The 16,971-nt window shown below is 37.6% G+C and overlaps 1 protein-coding gene across 1 annotated transcript in view; it reads right to left on the reverse strand.

The window, feature by feature from the left end:
* The window catches only part of macrod2 (mono-ADP ribosylhydrolase 2), a 466,505-nt gene that overhangs the window by 156,040 nt on the left and 293,494 nt on the right, over positions 1-16,971 (reverse strand). Inside the window, exon 6 of the mRNA XM_088012960.1 lies at positions 5,355-5,476. Within this exon, the coding sequence (XP_087869086.1) occupies positions 5,355-5,476 (122 nt within the window). The remainder of the gene's footprint in view (positions 1-5,354; positions 5,477-16,971) is intronic.

The raw sequence follows: 16,971 nt of genomic DNA on the forward strand, positions 1-16,971 counted from the left end.
TCTTCAATCTTGTCAAATAAACATCTTTCACAGCAGATTCAACACAGTTCTTGGCAAAAAATATTTTTACATTTAGTCAAACTAGAAACACAAACATGTGATAGACACATAAAATCTCTTAACTTCTCTTAGACAGAATGCATGATGTCTGTCAACACCCTTTTTTAAGTCTTACTACACATTTTCAATTGTACTTTGTATATAATTCTATCCATTCTAAAGTGATTTAGACCACTGTATCTGTGGCTGGAGGTTTAGGATTGTTATCCAGCTAGAAGGTGGACCTCCGACCCGGTCTCAAGTGTTTTTCAGTCTCTAACAAGCTTCCTTCCAGGATTTCCCTGTATTTATCTCTTAGTGATCCCATCAACCCTGACTAGATTCCCTGCCATGCTGAAGAAAATAATCTTTACAAAATCATAATGCCACCACCATACTTTCACAACCAAATATATTGTTTTACAAATAGGCCAAAAAGTTCCCTTTTGGTGTCATCAGATTGATTCCCTGGTTAATGCTCTTCCTGTCAGTTTGCCCCATGTGCACAACACTCCCTAAAGCTAAACTAAAAGGCTACAGCAGTTTATAAATTTCAAGGAGCATTAATATTACAACCTTAGTGAAGACTAATACAGGTTTGCAGGTTTGTCGTTCTTTTCTATTCTAGGATAATGGATTGAACAGCGGATGGTGAGATGGTTAAATCTTGGTATATTTCTTTATAAACTAAGTGTGCTTTAAACTTCACCACAATCGTATCCCTGATGAGCTGTGATTGTCTTTTTGATGCTAATAAAACAAGACTCTATCAATCTTAAATGCCTTCACAGAACATCTGCATTTACAGTGAGATAAAATTACACTTAGCTCAATTTCTACTTTGGAAAACATGACAAGAGTAGACAGCTAGCAAATGTATCTTATTTTCAGCACAAGTTTGCCTTTTTCATCCACATGTGTTTGTCTGTCATAACAAATGTTAAAGTACATTGAAGTTTGTGGTTGTAACCTGGAAGAATTCAAGAAAGTTTAAGCAATGTTGAACACTCTTCCAATGTGTTAAAAAGTGCATTCAGCATCTGAACCTGTGCATTCTGCCTGTGTGCACAAGAACAAAAGTGAAAGTTGCTGCCCTTGTTAATTCAAGCTCATTTGTCCCATTTCATGCCAAAACGTCTGCTTTACTGGGAGTCTTTGATCCCACTGTGACTAACGCAGCACGACATAAAAGGGTAGAAATTATCTTCTTTTTTTTTCTTTCTAAGCTAATTTATTAATTCAAAGAATGATGTTAAAAGTTCATTCAAACACTTAAGTTCTTTAAGGTAAAGAAGAAAACATTTTTAGTCAAGAAATTTTGTGTAATTCTTTTTAACAAGATCTTCACACATCTGACAACAATAAAGTTTTGCTACCTGAAGTGAAACTGAACTCTAACAGGTTAACTAGCAATCACTGCTTTCTCTAAATCTTAATGCTTAAATTTATTTGTGATAAGGTTTGTCTCGACTCCTATTACCATTTAAAGCCCTGAAATCCTCATTAAGAAGCCAGACATTTAAGATTTTCAATTGAACCCTCTCTCGCTATTTTATTCTCCCCATAGTCCTACTTAGTATGGTGCCCATCTTGCAGACTGCAGCTTATTTCTATCAAACTGAGACACTTTTGGATTAGTCTATAGGAGCTTAGGGCTGATCAACTAACAGAATATTGACCATAGTGTGCTTCGCAACAGGAAGCTGCACGATTGTTAGCTAAGAATGAGTAGAAGGCTTTAGGATGCCTACCCAACGGAGATCACGGATACTAAAGTAGAAGCTAAATGTAGGCCACACAATCATTTGAAGTAAGAACCAACTACTTTTTTTCTTTCCTGACCAAGAGTCTCCACCGTTGTTGAAGAATAACACAGTAGCATAAGTCAGTATACCAAAATGGACAGTGCCCCAGATAATGTAAGGATCTGTCAATCCTTACAAGGACAGTCGATCACAGAACATCACTGTTTTCACTGAAGCCCAGTTCAGTAGATTTCAACTTTATAAATACAAGACAGAACCCCAGCTGCTCCCAGTGAAACAGGATCACTGTTCCTTGTATATGGATTATTGTATGAATAAATCAAGAGATGGGCCCACAGTAACTAATGCTTTGGAATGTGCAAGAAACAAGAGCAGCACTGGGTCGATTATGGGTTGAAGCACACAAGTTGTTATGATATTGTTGTGAGGAAGCATGGTGGACTGGACCCATTGCTTCACAGTAGGAGCTCTCGTTTGCTTTTGAATCTCAGAACGTATCAAAATAAAATAACATTTTATTAGTTTTTACCTGGTGTTTGTTGTGGCTCTTGCCCAGATATACTTTTTTCAAAATCAAAAACTTTTTAAGGATATTAAAAACTAGAAACTCTGATGCTGCATCTTCAATCTTCTCAAATATGCCTGTTGTACAATGACTTGCAAGCACATTTTTACATGTCGCAGACACGAACTTCAACAAATTTTGTTGAGATTCAGAATGACTGATCAGTATAAAACGGTGCATAGCTGTGAAGTGAAAGGATGTGTTTGAAATCTTTTAATATAGAAATCTGACTAGTGGGGCTTGCAATTATTTATCTCTCTTTAATCTGATTATTTGCAGTCAATTGCCTTCAGAACCTAACTACAGAGTAAACAGAGTCCACCTGTGTGTAAATTAATCTTAGGATAAATGCCAGGGTCCTGTGAAGGCCTCGGAGGTTCCTTAGAGAACAGCACTGAACAAAAAGACCAAGAGACAAGGTTTGAAAATGTCATTGGATACTCTTCAATCAAATGGGAGGAGTACAGAACATAACATAACAGAACATATTTAAAACAGAACATATTTTAAAGGGTGGAAAATGTGCAACTTCTTTCAGCTTTATATCCTGTTATAATGTTATTCCCTCAGCAAAAAACATACAAGGGGTGTTAATTTGATTCATTCATGCATTTCAATAAAAATATCCTGGAATTTCCCATGGTAGCCATTTGAGGGTGGCTAAGCGCTTGCTCATTCAATGCGCCGCCTGTTTAGCCAAATCACCGCATTAGCGCTTCAGTCTCCAACCGAGCTCTTGACCCACAGATCACCCCTCGCCGCACCTTCCCCACACAGCTCTACCAGACTAGAGGCAGCAACAATTATCAAACAGCTGGTAGGACGGCACATTTGCTGAGCTCTTCACACAAAAAACAATGTTCCTAAGAACAACTGTAAATGGCATCATAGAGTGTTGCGATGATGTGCTGAAGGGGAAGTGTCAGAAACTGCACTGACTTCTTAAAGACACAGAGGCCAATTTCAAGGCATCAGATACAGCTAAATGCAAATTCAAATTTCTTTTATTTTTGATATATAAAGCATTTTCATAACAACTGATCATAGAATAGTTTCTTGATTGTACAATAGAATGGCACGATGTGTCTAGAAAATGCCACCCCATGACCTCCATTTCCTCTTTTAGTCACAGTTGTCCATCTAAAACCAATATGCCAGGCAAGGAGAGCATTGATCAGAGAAGCGTGTAAGAGCCCCATGGTAACTCTGGATGTCCTGCAGAGATCTATAATTCAGGTGGGAGACTACACTGGGCAGTGTCAACAGCACAAATGCTGTTGAAAGAAAGTCTGATGAATACCTCTTTGGTACAAAACATGTAGGGGACAGACAAATTGTGGGAAAAGCTGTCCTGGTCAGATGAGACCAAAAAGTAACTAATTAACTAAAAATTCCCTACATGCAAATGTTATGTGTAGCGAAGGAAAATTGGACAGCCTGGCTAGTCCAGTGAGACTAGCTTATGCATGGAATGTCATAAGCTTTGAAATGGAGGCTGGGCAGCGGCACTGTTAGCAGGACAAGGTTTACAGCTCAGCTGACCATCAGAATCCAGCTGAAGGTACTAGAGAGCTTACAGCTATGCACTGCCCAAACAACAAAGCCGGGGATCTGTTGTGACATACCTTGATACTGTGATGAATTTCTAATTGATGTAATACACTAACAGGCATTATCACCAACCATAAGCAAGTACCACAGTTTGTTATATTGTCCTATTGTAAATGGCTACTTGTATAGCACTCTGTCAAATTCAAAATCATTCATGTACCATTAATACACACAATCACAAGCCAATCGTGATAAGCTAATGGATTATAGCCACAGGACATTGAACCAACATTGCAGATTCAACGCAGAATGATGGACTGACATTACTGTTAACCAACGAATCACCAATGACATCTTCGGGATGTGGAGTGCATATTTTATAAAAATGACAATTCTTATTATTACTTCAAAATCAGAAGACAAACTCGCTTCTAAACAGCACCTACAGTATGTCAGACATTTGGTTTCACAGCCCGTTTAATTGCCACCAAGAGGAGTTTGTAAAGGATTCAGTGTCACTAACAATAAGTCATCAGCTGAGCAGGGGTTTGTCACAATCATTTTTAATGAGACTGGCAGTCATCTATGTCTCTCTGTAGGTGAGTGCCTCCACTGATTGGCCTCTGATGAGGCAGCAGGGCAGTAGGTTGGCACCGAAAATGTGATTTCTGGCTCTTTGCTGTGATACTTATTGGTCTAATGTCTAAAAACACTGCATCGCCAAGTTCAGATTGAAACAGAGTTTAAGGCTTAAGGAGGTATAGAAGGAATATTAACAATAAGATGAAATAAGAACTTTTTTGTGCATAATCTGTCAGATGCCTCCCATAAAAAAAACACATAAACATGTTAGGTGGTCTGTGCCAATGTTGTCTTCATTTCCCCATAATTTTCTATAATTCAATGCTGATTTTAAGTGTGCGTGTTTAAAAGAAAAGGAAAGAAAAGAAGTTTGAAGGGTTGAAAGATAGAAAGAATTATGCCCTCTTAATCACCTTATTTTTGTTGCACATTATTAACTACTTAAAAAAAAAAATAATCTAACACCGTTTGAAAATGTGACAAGCGGTAAAGTTTTAAAAGTCGCTTCTCAAACAAAGAGAAAAACAAACAGCTATTTACAGTTGAAAGACAGATAGGCTTAAACAAAAGCTTATGATTTATTTGAACATCTTCCAAATGCCATGCCAAAGTTTTCTACATGAAAAGCTTTCATTTGACAACACATTACCATTCTGCTTTGTTTTCTGTTCCTTTTGTTTAAGCAAAGAAGATTAAGCCAATTTTCAGAACTGTATCTAAAATGAAAAGTGCTAAATCCTTCCGCTGCTGTACAAATTTAAATGCTACCGTTTTGTGCTTTTTAAACTCTGAAGAATTTAAACATGTTGTTTCTCTTACTAGGGTGAAAATCAAAAAAATACTGTACTCACCACAGTCCTCAAGTCATACTCCTTCACCAAATCCAGGGAGTTTTTATAGCAGGAGGTAAGATCTTGTATCTCTTTATCGCCAACATGACCTCTAGCCACTGGACCTACAGTGTGGATCACATCTGTTGGAGGAAGAGCAAATATTTTCTGTAACAATAGCCAACACCAATCATAAAAGAAAAGTTGGGAGTTTTTTGTGTGACAGCAGAATTTACAACTGAAGCCGTTCTTTCAACAAACCACAGCTCGTACCGGATGTGAATTGAGTTTGAGACATTTTGGGAAGAAGAATTGGCAGAAGATTTCATCCTTTAAATGTGCAAATTAGTAGAGACATCCCCAACAGACTTGCGGTTGTAATCAACTTTGTGTTGTCTGTTATTTAAAATTCCAATAAAATCCACTGCGATTTGTGGCTATAACAATGGGTATTAAGTGCTTTTGCAAACCCCTACATAGCAGCTGAACAGCTGAGCTTGAGGTTTAAGAATCTATAAGACCATCAAAATAAATGATAAGATAATAAAGTTTGTCCTCGCAATGAGACAATCACTCATGTAGACAATTTAAGCAACTCTGCCTCAAAAGACTGCATTAATTCAGATGCTTTGATAGGAAATCAATTACAGATTCTTTCATGCCATCTTCTCAATTATTGATGTCTCCACGTACTCTTTTCCCCTCACAAAGTAATATCTTCACCTGTCAGTCACTGGCTGCATTACTGGCTTGGCCGGTTTGAGGAATGCAGCTGCTTAATTGAATCACAGGCGTGATGATAGGAAAATAAGACAGTCGAAACGGTGACTTGACAGAAGTGTAATCTTCTGCATTCTGCCTTGCAACGTTGGCATTGTCAGTGTCGGACAGGTCGGGTCAATGTCAATTAAAAAAAAATGTATTCTGCAACAAGCGTAAATCACAGCAGAACGTTCCCCCATCAAAATTACAACACAACTCGTACTCCCATTTGGTACCCATATGTGGCAGTATTCATCCAAACCCACTTTTCTGTTAACAAACCTACACATCTACTCAACCACTTACCATTTTCTTTATGTAGTTTCTCTAAGTGTATTGATGATTTGAGGACATAAAAAAAGGATAATTTTATATCTAAAGCATGACTTGTCTTGTTGTACATTAGTTTCTGCCTCTTTCCCAGTGAACGATGGGCACTAGGCTCTGTAAGGTTAAGCAGGTACAGACAACAGACTTATGGATGGATATTTGTTTATAAAGACTTTTTAATCAGTAGAGATCCACAAATTATTCTTCTGATCTCATTTTGGATGCACTGAATCCTCATATATGATGCTTATTAAACTTAATCAAAATTACTCTGAGTGACTCCTACTATTAGATATGATTTATTGTAGTCAAATAAGTACATTTCCTACCCACAGACAGTCAGTAGATTACAGTAAATTATATAGGACAGGTACAAATTGACACATGGTCTCAACAAACTGTTCAGTGGCGATAGCTGTTTCTCATGCCCAACGTTTTTTTGGGTCTGAAAAGACGAAACCTGCAAAAGGCACTCAAACTCAACCGTTTGTAGTCAGTATTTGATTGTGAACCATAATTCATGTGTCTGTATTTTTGTGGGTATTATCCATCTTAGTCAAAAGGGGATTTCGTTTCCAAATGTAAAACAGCATCTAACTTAACCTGGTAAATCTCACCACATGTTGAATTAAATGTAGATCAACTCTCGCCCATACTTTTGCATTTTAATGCATCGACCTGTGCTGTTTTTGCTACTGCGATATTGAATGCAACAGAATTTAGATCTGGTTCAGGTGAGGTTATTCATGGCAAGCCCTGCAGTCATCTTATGTGTGCTTGTACATTAATTTACCCATTTATATTTTATATGAAACACAAACTGTTTTCACTGCCAATGTAAGCAACTGTAAAGCGGCTCTCACCATTTCGAATAACACCAAAGGCTACACATTATATTCAACTCTTTTTTTTTTGTTTTCTAGGGGCCATGAGGACAAAATGCAGTGACTGTCGTGTTGCTTTCAGGGTAAGATTTTGTTTCGGCGAGAGGTAAAACAACAGGAAGGGCTTGAGGCATTCCAATATGAGTCATTACAAGAAGGGAGCCGTCTGTTTCATTTTCTTTCTTTTTTTTTTCCACAATAGCAGGTGGAAAACTGGCACAAGATTGTTATAATGGGACAAGTGGTAAGTTGTTTTTCCTGCATATTTCATGTACTTCTACACTACAAAAAAGGCAATATGCCAATTAGAGAGTGGACAAGTGCCAAAAACCAGAGTACTAGTGAATTCATGAAAATTTAAACACCTCACCAGGTTGGAAAACTCCTCTTGGTTGTTTGTTTTTTTAAGCAATTTTACGTTAAATAAATATTTATACAGCCTTGTATCAAGGGAGGGCTTCCAAAGAAGGGACAGTCAGTCTACTAGTCTGACTGTCCCTTGACAGTCAGACTAGTGGGGTTGCACATGGGGTTAATGTTTTTATTTTAAACTGGCTGCAGGAGTGAGTGTGTGACTGCATCTCTTTTGTGTGTCCATGTTATAAACCGGTGGTCTGTTCAGGGCGTACCCCCGCCTTCAGCTCAGGGACAGCTGGGATAGGCTCCAACCTCCCTCATGTCCCTGAACATCCAGCTTACCTGGAAAATAAATGAATATAATTACCCAACTTCCTCACATTTATTCCCACCGGGGATCCCCTCACAGCATTTAAAAACGAAAATTTCAGCTTTATTATGTTTTTTAATCTTGCTTTGCTATAGTGAGCTACAGACTGGATTACTGTAACTCACTATATCTGGGAGTCGGTCAGTCGCTGCTCTCACATCTGCAGCTGGTTCAGAATGCTGCTGCACGACTTTTGACAGGAACTCGAAAGAGAGAGCATGTGACCCCTGTCCTGGCCTCACTTCACTGGCTGCCTGTATAATTTAGGATTCATTTTAAAATTCTTATGTTTGTTTTTAAGTCACTGCATAATCTTGCCCCGGCTTACCTCTGAGCTTCTTCACCACTATATACCCTATCGGTCTCTCAGGTCCGCAGATCAGCTGAGATCAAGAAGAGGAAGCTCAGAGGGGACAGAGCTTTCTCTGTCATGGGTCCTAAGTTGTGGAATGACTTGCCTTTGCACGTCCAAAGTTTACTGTACTGCAAGCCTGGACAACCATTCCTGAGGAGACTTCATCATACAAGAACAAAGTATGTATTTATGTAGTTTTATTACATCATGCCTTTCACGTTTCATTAAAAGCTAAAAAGTTCTCATGTATTGTCAATTATGTTGGTTTATTGACATGTTTGTTATCCTGGTGTGAACAGTAGTATCTTTGGAGTGTGTGTGTGGCTTTGATGCACTTCAATACTGAAAGTTAGGAATTAAAAAGGTAAAGATCTGTAACATTTGAGTTTTACCAGCTAATTTGTTCAGTTTGCTTATGTAGTACACCTGTAAACTTATACATTTTCTTCATGATGATGAAAAAAAACAGAATCCCAAGAGCTCCTCAGGCAAATTCTAGCATGACAAAATATGACATAAGGTTAAACTATTTCAGCATCCAGCTTTAAAATGTCAAATGCTCCAGTTCATGTTAAGTGTTTGCTGGCATTTAGCAGCTGAACTGTAAAGGGGATTGTGAATATCAAATGTGGAATACTAGTACATTCTTAACCGTAAAAGGCTAGGACAAGAAGGGGGATTTTTTATTTTTTCTTTCAAAATGATAGAGACATCCCCAGTGGAAAGTGATTTTCTACTTGGACAGGACAGACTGGACACTGAATGACCCCTTAATATACCAGCTGCAGAGCATGTGTGAGAACATCTTAGACAAGCCTACTAAAATATTCCTCCGCTCCTCCCAGAGCTGAGGAATAACTACCAAGGGGACATGCTCACTTCAAAGACGCCACTTTCTTCGCAGCTAAAAAATCTTTTGAAATATCTAGACTTCATTTAGAAGTGAAGCACTGTGCTATTTCAGGGACGGGATGAACACTTCAGAGTCTAATCAATCTTTCATTTTTACTTGCCGTTTCTGACTTTGAGGCTGTGTTACCATTTCTCATCATGACAATCCTAAAGAGCTCCAAAAGCTTGCACTTTTCTCCCACCACCAAAATTATCCTACAATGCTATTTTTGACACAACTGGTTGCATACTGGACATTGTTATTTTATATTTGCAAGTCTTAAAAAGATTTGCAAAGAACATACTTTAACTACCTCTGAACACCTAAGTCTAAATGAATTGTGAACTAAATTAGCATTTTGTTTATTTCTTAGAATCTTGTAAGGCAAAAGGAATTTCTAGTTCATAATATGTTGTTTTTGATCAAACTGAGTAAAACATCCATGACAAAGTGATATTGAAAAACAATGGGAATGTTTCAAGAAAGATGAACATGCAGAAAACAAAACACTGGGACTTTTTTTTTTTTCTCTAAAAGATACTTCATGTCCCTCAGCAACTGTTTGTCTTCTTTATGACTGAAAGAAATTACAATAGTGCAATGCTTCAGAGCAAATTGGACCAAAAAAAAAAAAATCAATAAATAGGGCAACACACGCTGCAGTTTGCCATTCATATTGATGTTTTTTTAAGTTCCTTCCTCTAAAAACATCAAACCAAAACAAACGACTGGAGAGGAAACATCATTTAGAGAGAAGTTTAAAAATGAGGTATACAAGAGCAGAAATGTGTTTCCACTCCCTGCAGTTTAACGTCTGAACAATACTACCCTAATCTGTCAAATCATGTACTTTTACTTCACTGAGTTAGATGATAACTGTCTCATTCACTTAAAATAAAGACAATCTAGGTATTCTGAAAATAATAACTGCTATGTAGGCTGCATTTATTACAAGTCATCAAAACATAAAACTCACTGAGGCAAGCGTATTCCTATAAGAAGTAGTATAAGATGATACTCCTCTCTCCATTTCTCTCTCTCCTACTTCCTGTCAAGCTACTATTGAATAATGGCAACAACAAAAAAAAAGCTTAAAAACTGAAAAATAAAGAAAACAAATGCATGTCTCCATAGACATAAGACTCTGTGGTAAGGACAAGATTTCAGAGCTATGTTATGAGCTTAGGGACCTCATCATGGAGATCAATGTTTCAGTGAAATTTCTAAGAGTTTGGATGTTACATCTGAACAGCGCTGCATAGTGTGAATGGAGCACCATGATTCTAAACAACTGTCAACTATTGCAAATCCTTCACAGTAAAAGTGAACTTTCTGGAAACAAAAAGTACAATACCTAGTAAGGGTAACCACATTTGAAAAAAACAAAAAACAACAACATGTATTTTCATATGATTGCTTATCGAGACCCTCTCAGCATGAGCACAGCTGTCCCCCGTGTCGGTCGCAGAGGATTACCAAATCAAGTGTGTACACCCACTCGGACATGGACCCAGTGTTGTCATGGTGACGGGAGTGCAAAGTGATTCCCCTGATGGCCACTGAAGCACCCGTATGAAACAAGGCTTTTTTTTTTCTTTTTCTTTTTTTTAGAGATCTGGAATTATCTGCGCCATACTGAGCAGGTACAGTTGTTAGTGCATTAATATTCCCTTTTTAAAAATGGATTAAGGGTTTCTTAGTGATTATTCATACTCTTTGCTTTCAAAGTGCTTTTCCGTGGCGAGTGTCACTGATGTGCTTTCACACTAAAATGGGCTGAAGTGTAAAGAGCAAAAGGGGGGGGGGGCAGGTACAAAAGGATGATGACAGACCATCACACTCTCATGCAATATGACAGGAACGCTTTTTCCTCAGTGACCAATGATTACTTTATGTACTGAGAAAGAACAAAAATTGTTTCCATTGACCTGTTTCAGATCTTGCTGTTTGTTGCATAACTATTATTTTAACATGAAAGATTACACTGACAATATAAAGGTGCCATTCTTTCTGCTATGGGAGTGGATGACCGTTCTCCACGATAGAAACGTAAAAAATGATGTTTCTATCGATTGTTAGACATGGCAATTAAATGAAATAAAATGAAATTTTCCAATCATAGAGAATTAAAACTAGACAGGATTATATATATATATATATATATATATATATATATATATATATATATATATATATATATATATACTGTGTGAACACATTCAAAGGGAAGTGAGGTAGAGTACAAACACAGACTGCACAGCATTCAAATGTCAAGAAGCTCTTTGAGCGAAAGAAAATACCACTTAATGTGAAAGCCATCTCTCAGCCTGCAGGTTTTTATTTTTACAGCTTTTACTAAACTGAAAAAAAGTGAGAAGTGTAAGTGTGCGTGTGTATGAAATCTGGACGCAAGTCGAGTATGCGTGTGTGTGTGTGTGTGCGTGTACATGTTGACCACATGCTGAAGGACACCGGGGTTGCACTGATTGTTTTGCTGTACACATGCTGTAAGAACGGCCTGGGTAGGGTCTGCAGGGACGATGGGGAGAAAAGCAGAGCGAAGACAAAGGCAGAAAGTCACCAAGCAGCACTGCCGGCTGTTTCCACTGCTCTGGGCTTACCGTAACATTTCCCAGAGCATGAATGAGCTGCCAGGTGACACGCTCCTAACAGCTTGCTGCGTGATCGTTTTTCACCCTTTCAAAGCATTTACTAAATGTTTGCAATGACACAAAATTTTAGTTTTGTTTTTTTATTTGTTTTTTTTTTGGGAAAAAAGCAACAAAACAAAAAAAAGAAGTAATTGAATGAGACATTTTTGAGAATGTCTGAATTCTCATCTACTTGAAAAAAATTTCTTGAATAGTATCAATATTTTTACCAGTTTTTTCTTTTACTTAGAAATTTGTGCTAATCATGTCAGGACAGGATGTTCACCATCCTGACCGTGTTTTGAACAACTCAGTTGCATTGATTTATAGGGGATTGATTAGTCTGCGATTGGATAAAAATCTAAGCCAGTCAGAGCTAGAGGAGGACAAATATGTTACAGGAGTGTTTGTAACAAACAGGCTCATACCCAATATACACTGAAAAGTAAGCAGTTATAGAAGACAGAGGATAGTGGCAGGATTCACCATCAGTGGCTACAAAGTGTCAGAGGCGAAAAGTTAAAAATTGACAGCAATGTATGCTGGCTGATGTTCTCTGTGATGCACCGTGGGTTGAGAGATGTGAAGCACTTTCCTATTTATCAGTTGGAATACCTTTTTTTTTTTTTTTGCCTTACTTCTAAAATGAAGATGATACTGGAAAGATTATTGAAGTTTTAGGGCATGTTGACATGACATTGTCATGTAGTACCTGCAGATTTGTCCACTTGACATCCGTGATATAAACCTCCCATTCCAACATGTCTCAAAGGTGCTCTGTGGAACAAATATCTGGTGACTCAGCAGTCATTTGATTACATTACACTGGTCATGTTTAAGGAACCAGTTGACAGTTTCTTAATGACATGGTGCATTGTCCTGCTGGGAGTTACAGAAGATGAATAAAGGGACAAATATGGTCAGCAAAAATATTCGGGCAATGTGTGGCATCTAAATAGTGGTATTAGCGGCCTTGCATTTGGTCGAGAAAATATCCCCCAGATCATATCCCATCATCACTAACTTGACACTTCGATTCAGGGTAAGACAGAGCCATGCTATAATACTGTTTACACACCAATTTCTGACACTATACAAATTTCACAGCCCCTTTTTCTGATTGTTTCTTAGAGCAAAATAATGCAATCATGAAGCTCAAAATCACCTGAAACTGATTTCTTGAACATGACAGTAGTGTGGAGAGTCACCAGACTTCAATCCAACAGAGTAGTTTTATGATGGGGAGGAAGAGACGATTCACATTGCGGATGTGCAGCTGACGAATGTGCAGGAACTGAGATGCGTTTATGTAAATATAGAGCAAAATCTCCAAGGAGTGGTTTTTGAAGGTTTCTTGGCACTAGTGACCTTTATATGCAGTATATTGGACAGGAAATGGATTGAGAGACAAGAAGAGAAGATCTGTAGCGAAGGCAGTCGTCTGAACCACAGATAACTGCGTTGCTGACTAATAGCATCCGTGTATTGAGCGGCCGCTCCACCTCTAAATCACATACTGCCCCAGTCTTTGAGGAAAGTTTGACCCCTTGTTGAATTAATGCTACAAATAATTACTGCAATTCCAAATTCAAAAGTTCAATCTGATACGTGTATTATGTATCTACTAAAATATGCCTGTGAGTGTATATCAAAAATAATCCTTTACAAACTTTTTTCAAACCACAATTTGAGCTGTGATTTTCTACCACTGGTGCACTCAGAAAGTGGTGGTTGTGACCCTACGGGGTCTCAAAGAAATGTTGTGGCAGGCGTCTTATTTTTCAGCAGGGAAACTGCAGCAATGGAGGTCAAAGACCACAATAGCTTTGCCATTAAATCAGAAAAAGGAAATCTCTGAAATTGTTTGTAGTGCATCTGCTGGAATTACATGGCTACCCACAGTATGAAGTCAAAGCTCAGAACTGAGACGCAGTGTGCTACTGTTTTGTAAAAATGTCCATCCACATTCATGTTGTAGGCAAAATACAAATAAAGACTATACCATCTACAAAAGATGGCAATCAATTGGTAAAGTATAGGTAGGCTTACTAGATTTGCATTCAACAGAAGGAAAACAAGACAATAGGAAAGTGAAGTATAGTAATCTTTGTGTCCTTGTAGCAGAATGCCTTTGCTTTTAAATCTCCATTCCTATGATGTAAAATCAGAGCAGCCTTTCATCTTTGCTAGTGAAACATTAGACTGTGGTGTTACTACCTGACTTCAGCTGCATCAAACATTTTTGTCAGATTAAGGGGCTAAACAGCCGCGGCCATACATCACAATTGTACGAGGTTATGTGCAAGCTCCTTGAGCTGGTGTGCTGGGCTTCATGAATCTTTAAATGCCAGAAAGATTTACAAGTACGCAAAAATATATACACAGTTGTGGCGGCGCAGCTGCAAGGAAGACCAAAAGTGATGTGGCCTTCACAGATGTTATAGCCCATCATTTCAATTAGGACATGTGTGCCCAATATGGATCTGATGAAGAGAAAGACACAGCATGGAAACACATTAAGCATGCTTTCATTGCAGCAACATGTGCCACGCACTCTCCAAATTACCCTAATGATAGTAATTACAAAGGCACATTCAAGTCTGTGTTTGGTTAAGTAAGGGTTACGGAATGTGTACAAATATTCCTCTGTGGAACTGCATCTTTTTATAATCACCAGTTGGTAATTTTCCATTACAAGACCGAAGAGTTTGGTTAACTTAGTAATCTAAATACTTCCCCACATATCTTGAAAAATAATCAGTATTTGTTATCTGCATGAAACTAAACCACCATAAATTAGTATGATGTACAATTATGGATACATCTCAATGAATTAAAATGTCAATAAAAGGGTCATTACTTTCTGTAATTCCATTTTAAAAGCTAATGTCACTATATACATTCATTATACACAAAAAGATATTTCTATTTCATTTCAGGACAATTTTGGACTTAAAGCTTTTTTGATAATTACAATAACACCTATGACAGGTTAAATTAAAATATTTTTTAAAATATAAAAATGACTTAGGCAAGCATGGAGAAGACTGCTAACTTGATAGTTGACCATCAGTCTGTCAGTGCACAGCAGGAACAATGACAGGAATAGCAGGAACAAAATGTCACTGCTACCGACGGTTATATATACGCTCACTGAAAGTTGAGTGGAAGAATAAAGAATGGAGGTAAAAGATGCACAAGCAACAGGCATAGTCTCAGCCTAGAGAGGATTGTGAAACAAAGCATACCTGTTTAGGGGGAATTGACATGGAATGGATTTGATCTGAGTTGATGTTTGACACCCAATATTTGTTAGATGTAAGCCTTGATTATGAAAATTCACAGTTTTAAAGGATGAATAATACTCTGTAAAAATGTAAATTGAATTACTGAAGTTAACTTTCTGATATTTTGTTAAGATGTAACTGAAGTATTATTTTATTAGTCATTACAAAGTATTCTGACATTGTGCTGTTGATCTTTGTAATAATCACTATGACAAATAATTTTAAACAGTAAAACTATATATTTACAAAAAAGTGAAACAAGAAAATGGAGAACAGATGTGAAAATAATTAAAAGTTGGAAACATGTGCCATGAAATGGGATTCGATTTTGTTTTTACAGCAGTTTTACAGCAGTTTAACGCATTGACAGGTTTACTCCAGCAGTAAACATAATATTCAAATAGGCTGAAAGTTATAAAAACACTCAATCAATTTTCATTATCCAATATTTATGCTCCTTTCAACTTTTGCAGGATTCCAGCTTTAGTTTGCAGTTTTTAAAACATGGGAAATTTTTATAAACAGCCTGAAGCGAATAACTGTTTTTGTTAATCAGAGCTTCTGACCTAAAGCTTTTTTTCAAATGGATGACGAACTCGACAATCTTGGGAAATGTAGACCCAAAATATGGCCCTAAAGCACTGAGGAGGACTTTCTCTTTCTTTAGTTCACTCTTATTTTTGAAGTTCAAAGTGGTATGATGCCACAAGGCCTTTGAAAATCCTGTTACCACATATTAAAAAAAAGGCAAGTGGTTACTAACGTCCTGACATTCACAAGGCTTCAATAAGAAAAACTGCAGGGGGCTGCAACTGCTCATGCTTAAAGAGCTCTGCTCTCCCTGGGGCTGGACGGAGGCTTGTCGCTACGAGAATGGGACACAGTTATTTAAATGAAAAAGGTTCTGAAAGGTTCTTGTGCTTTATTAGTGTGAAGAAAAATACATTTCATATGAATCCACACAGAAAAGGGAAGAGGAAGACAAATAGCATTTGCTACTATCATAAATAACATTTTGCCCACTGGCTTCCAGTGTTCAAAAAAGAAACAAAGAATTAGACAGCAAGGTTAGGGAAGAGATGCTCGGTCATGCAAGACAACTTTTTTTTTTTTTTCCTGTTCTCGGTTTCAAATAAATGAAAGCTTCGTCAAACCGACAACTTGTTTATAAACTATTTTCACATCCAGGATGTAACTCATTTCTCACGTATTCGTAGTGTCTCCAGTTTACGTACAAGACTAATCTCAACAAACTATCTCCCTCAACACCAAACCAGTTGGCTGAATAATGTGGACTAAGTTTTTCTTCCACATCACAAGAGAACACCATTTGTTGTGCTTTTGACCACACACACACACACACACACAAACACACACAGAAAGAAGCTACTGTTAGCTTACTTTTTTAACAGCATGCAGTCTGCTGTTTTACAGGAAACGTCATAAGCTTTTGAATCGATAAAACTCTAAAGTTCAAACTGCAGTCCTAAATGAATGGAGTCCTGCAACTTTTAGATGTATCCCTTGTCCTATATACTTGAATTAAATGATGAAACTGCCTCACTAGCATGCAGTCAAGTTTTACAGAGCTTTGCTGATGAGCTAATATTGGAGCCATGTTTCCTCATGGGCATGGCATGTGTTCGCTGACATGTTTTTTGCATGTGGACCAAAATATGAATATACACCGATATTAAATTACGCACCTAATTAGGCTCATTCTAAAGGCTCAATCGGTTGCATTGGTATA

The sequence above is a fragment of the Poecilia mexicana genome, unplaced genomic scaffold (genome assembly GCF_051168715.1).
Source record: "Poecilia mexicana isolate PSO_F unplaced genomic scaffold, ASM5116871v1 scaffold_15, whole genome shotgun sequence".
Lineage (NCBI taxonomy): Eukaryota > Metazoa > Chordata > Actinopteri > Cyprinodontiformes > Poeciliidae > Poecilia > Poecilia mexicana.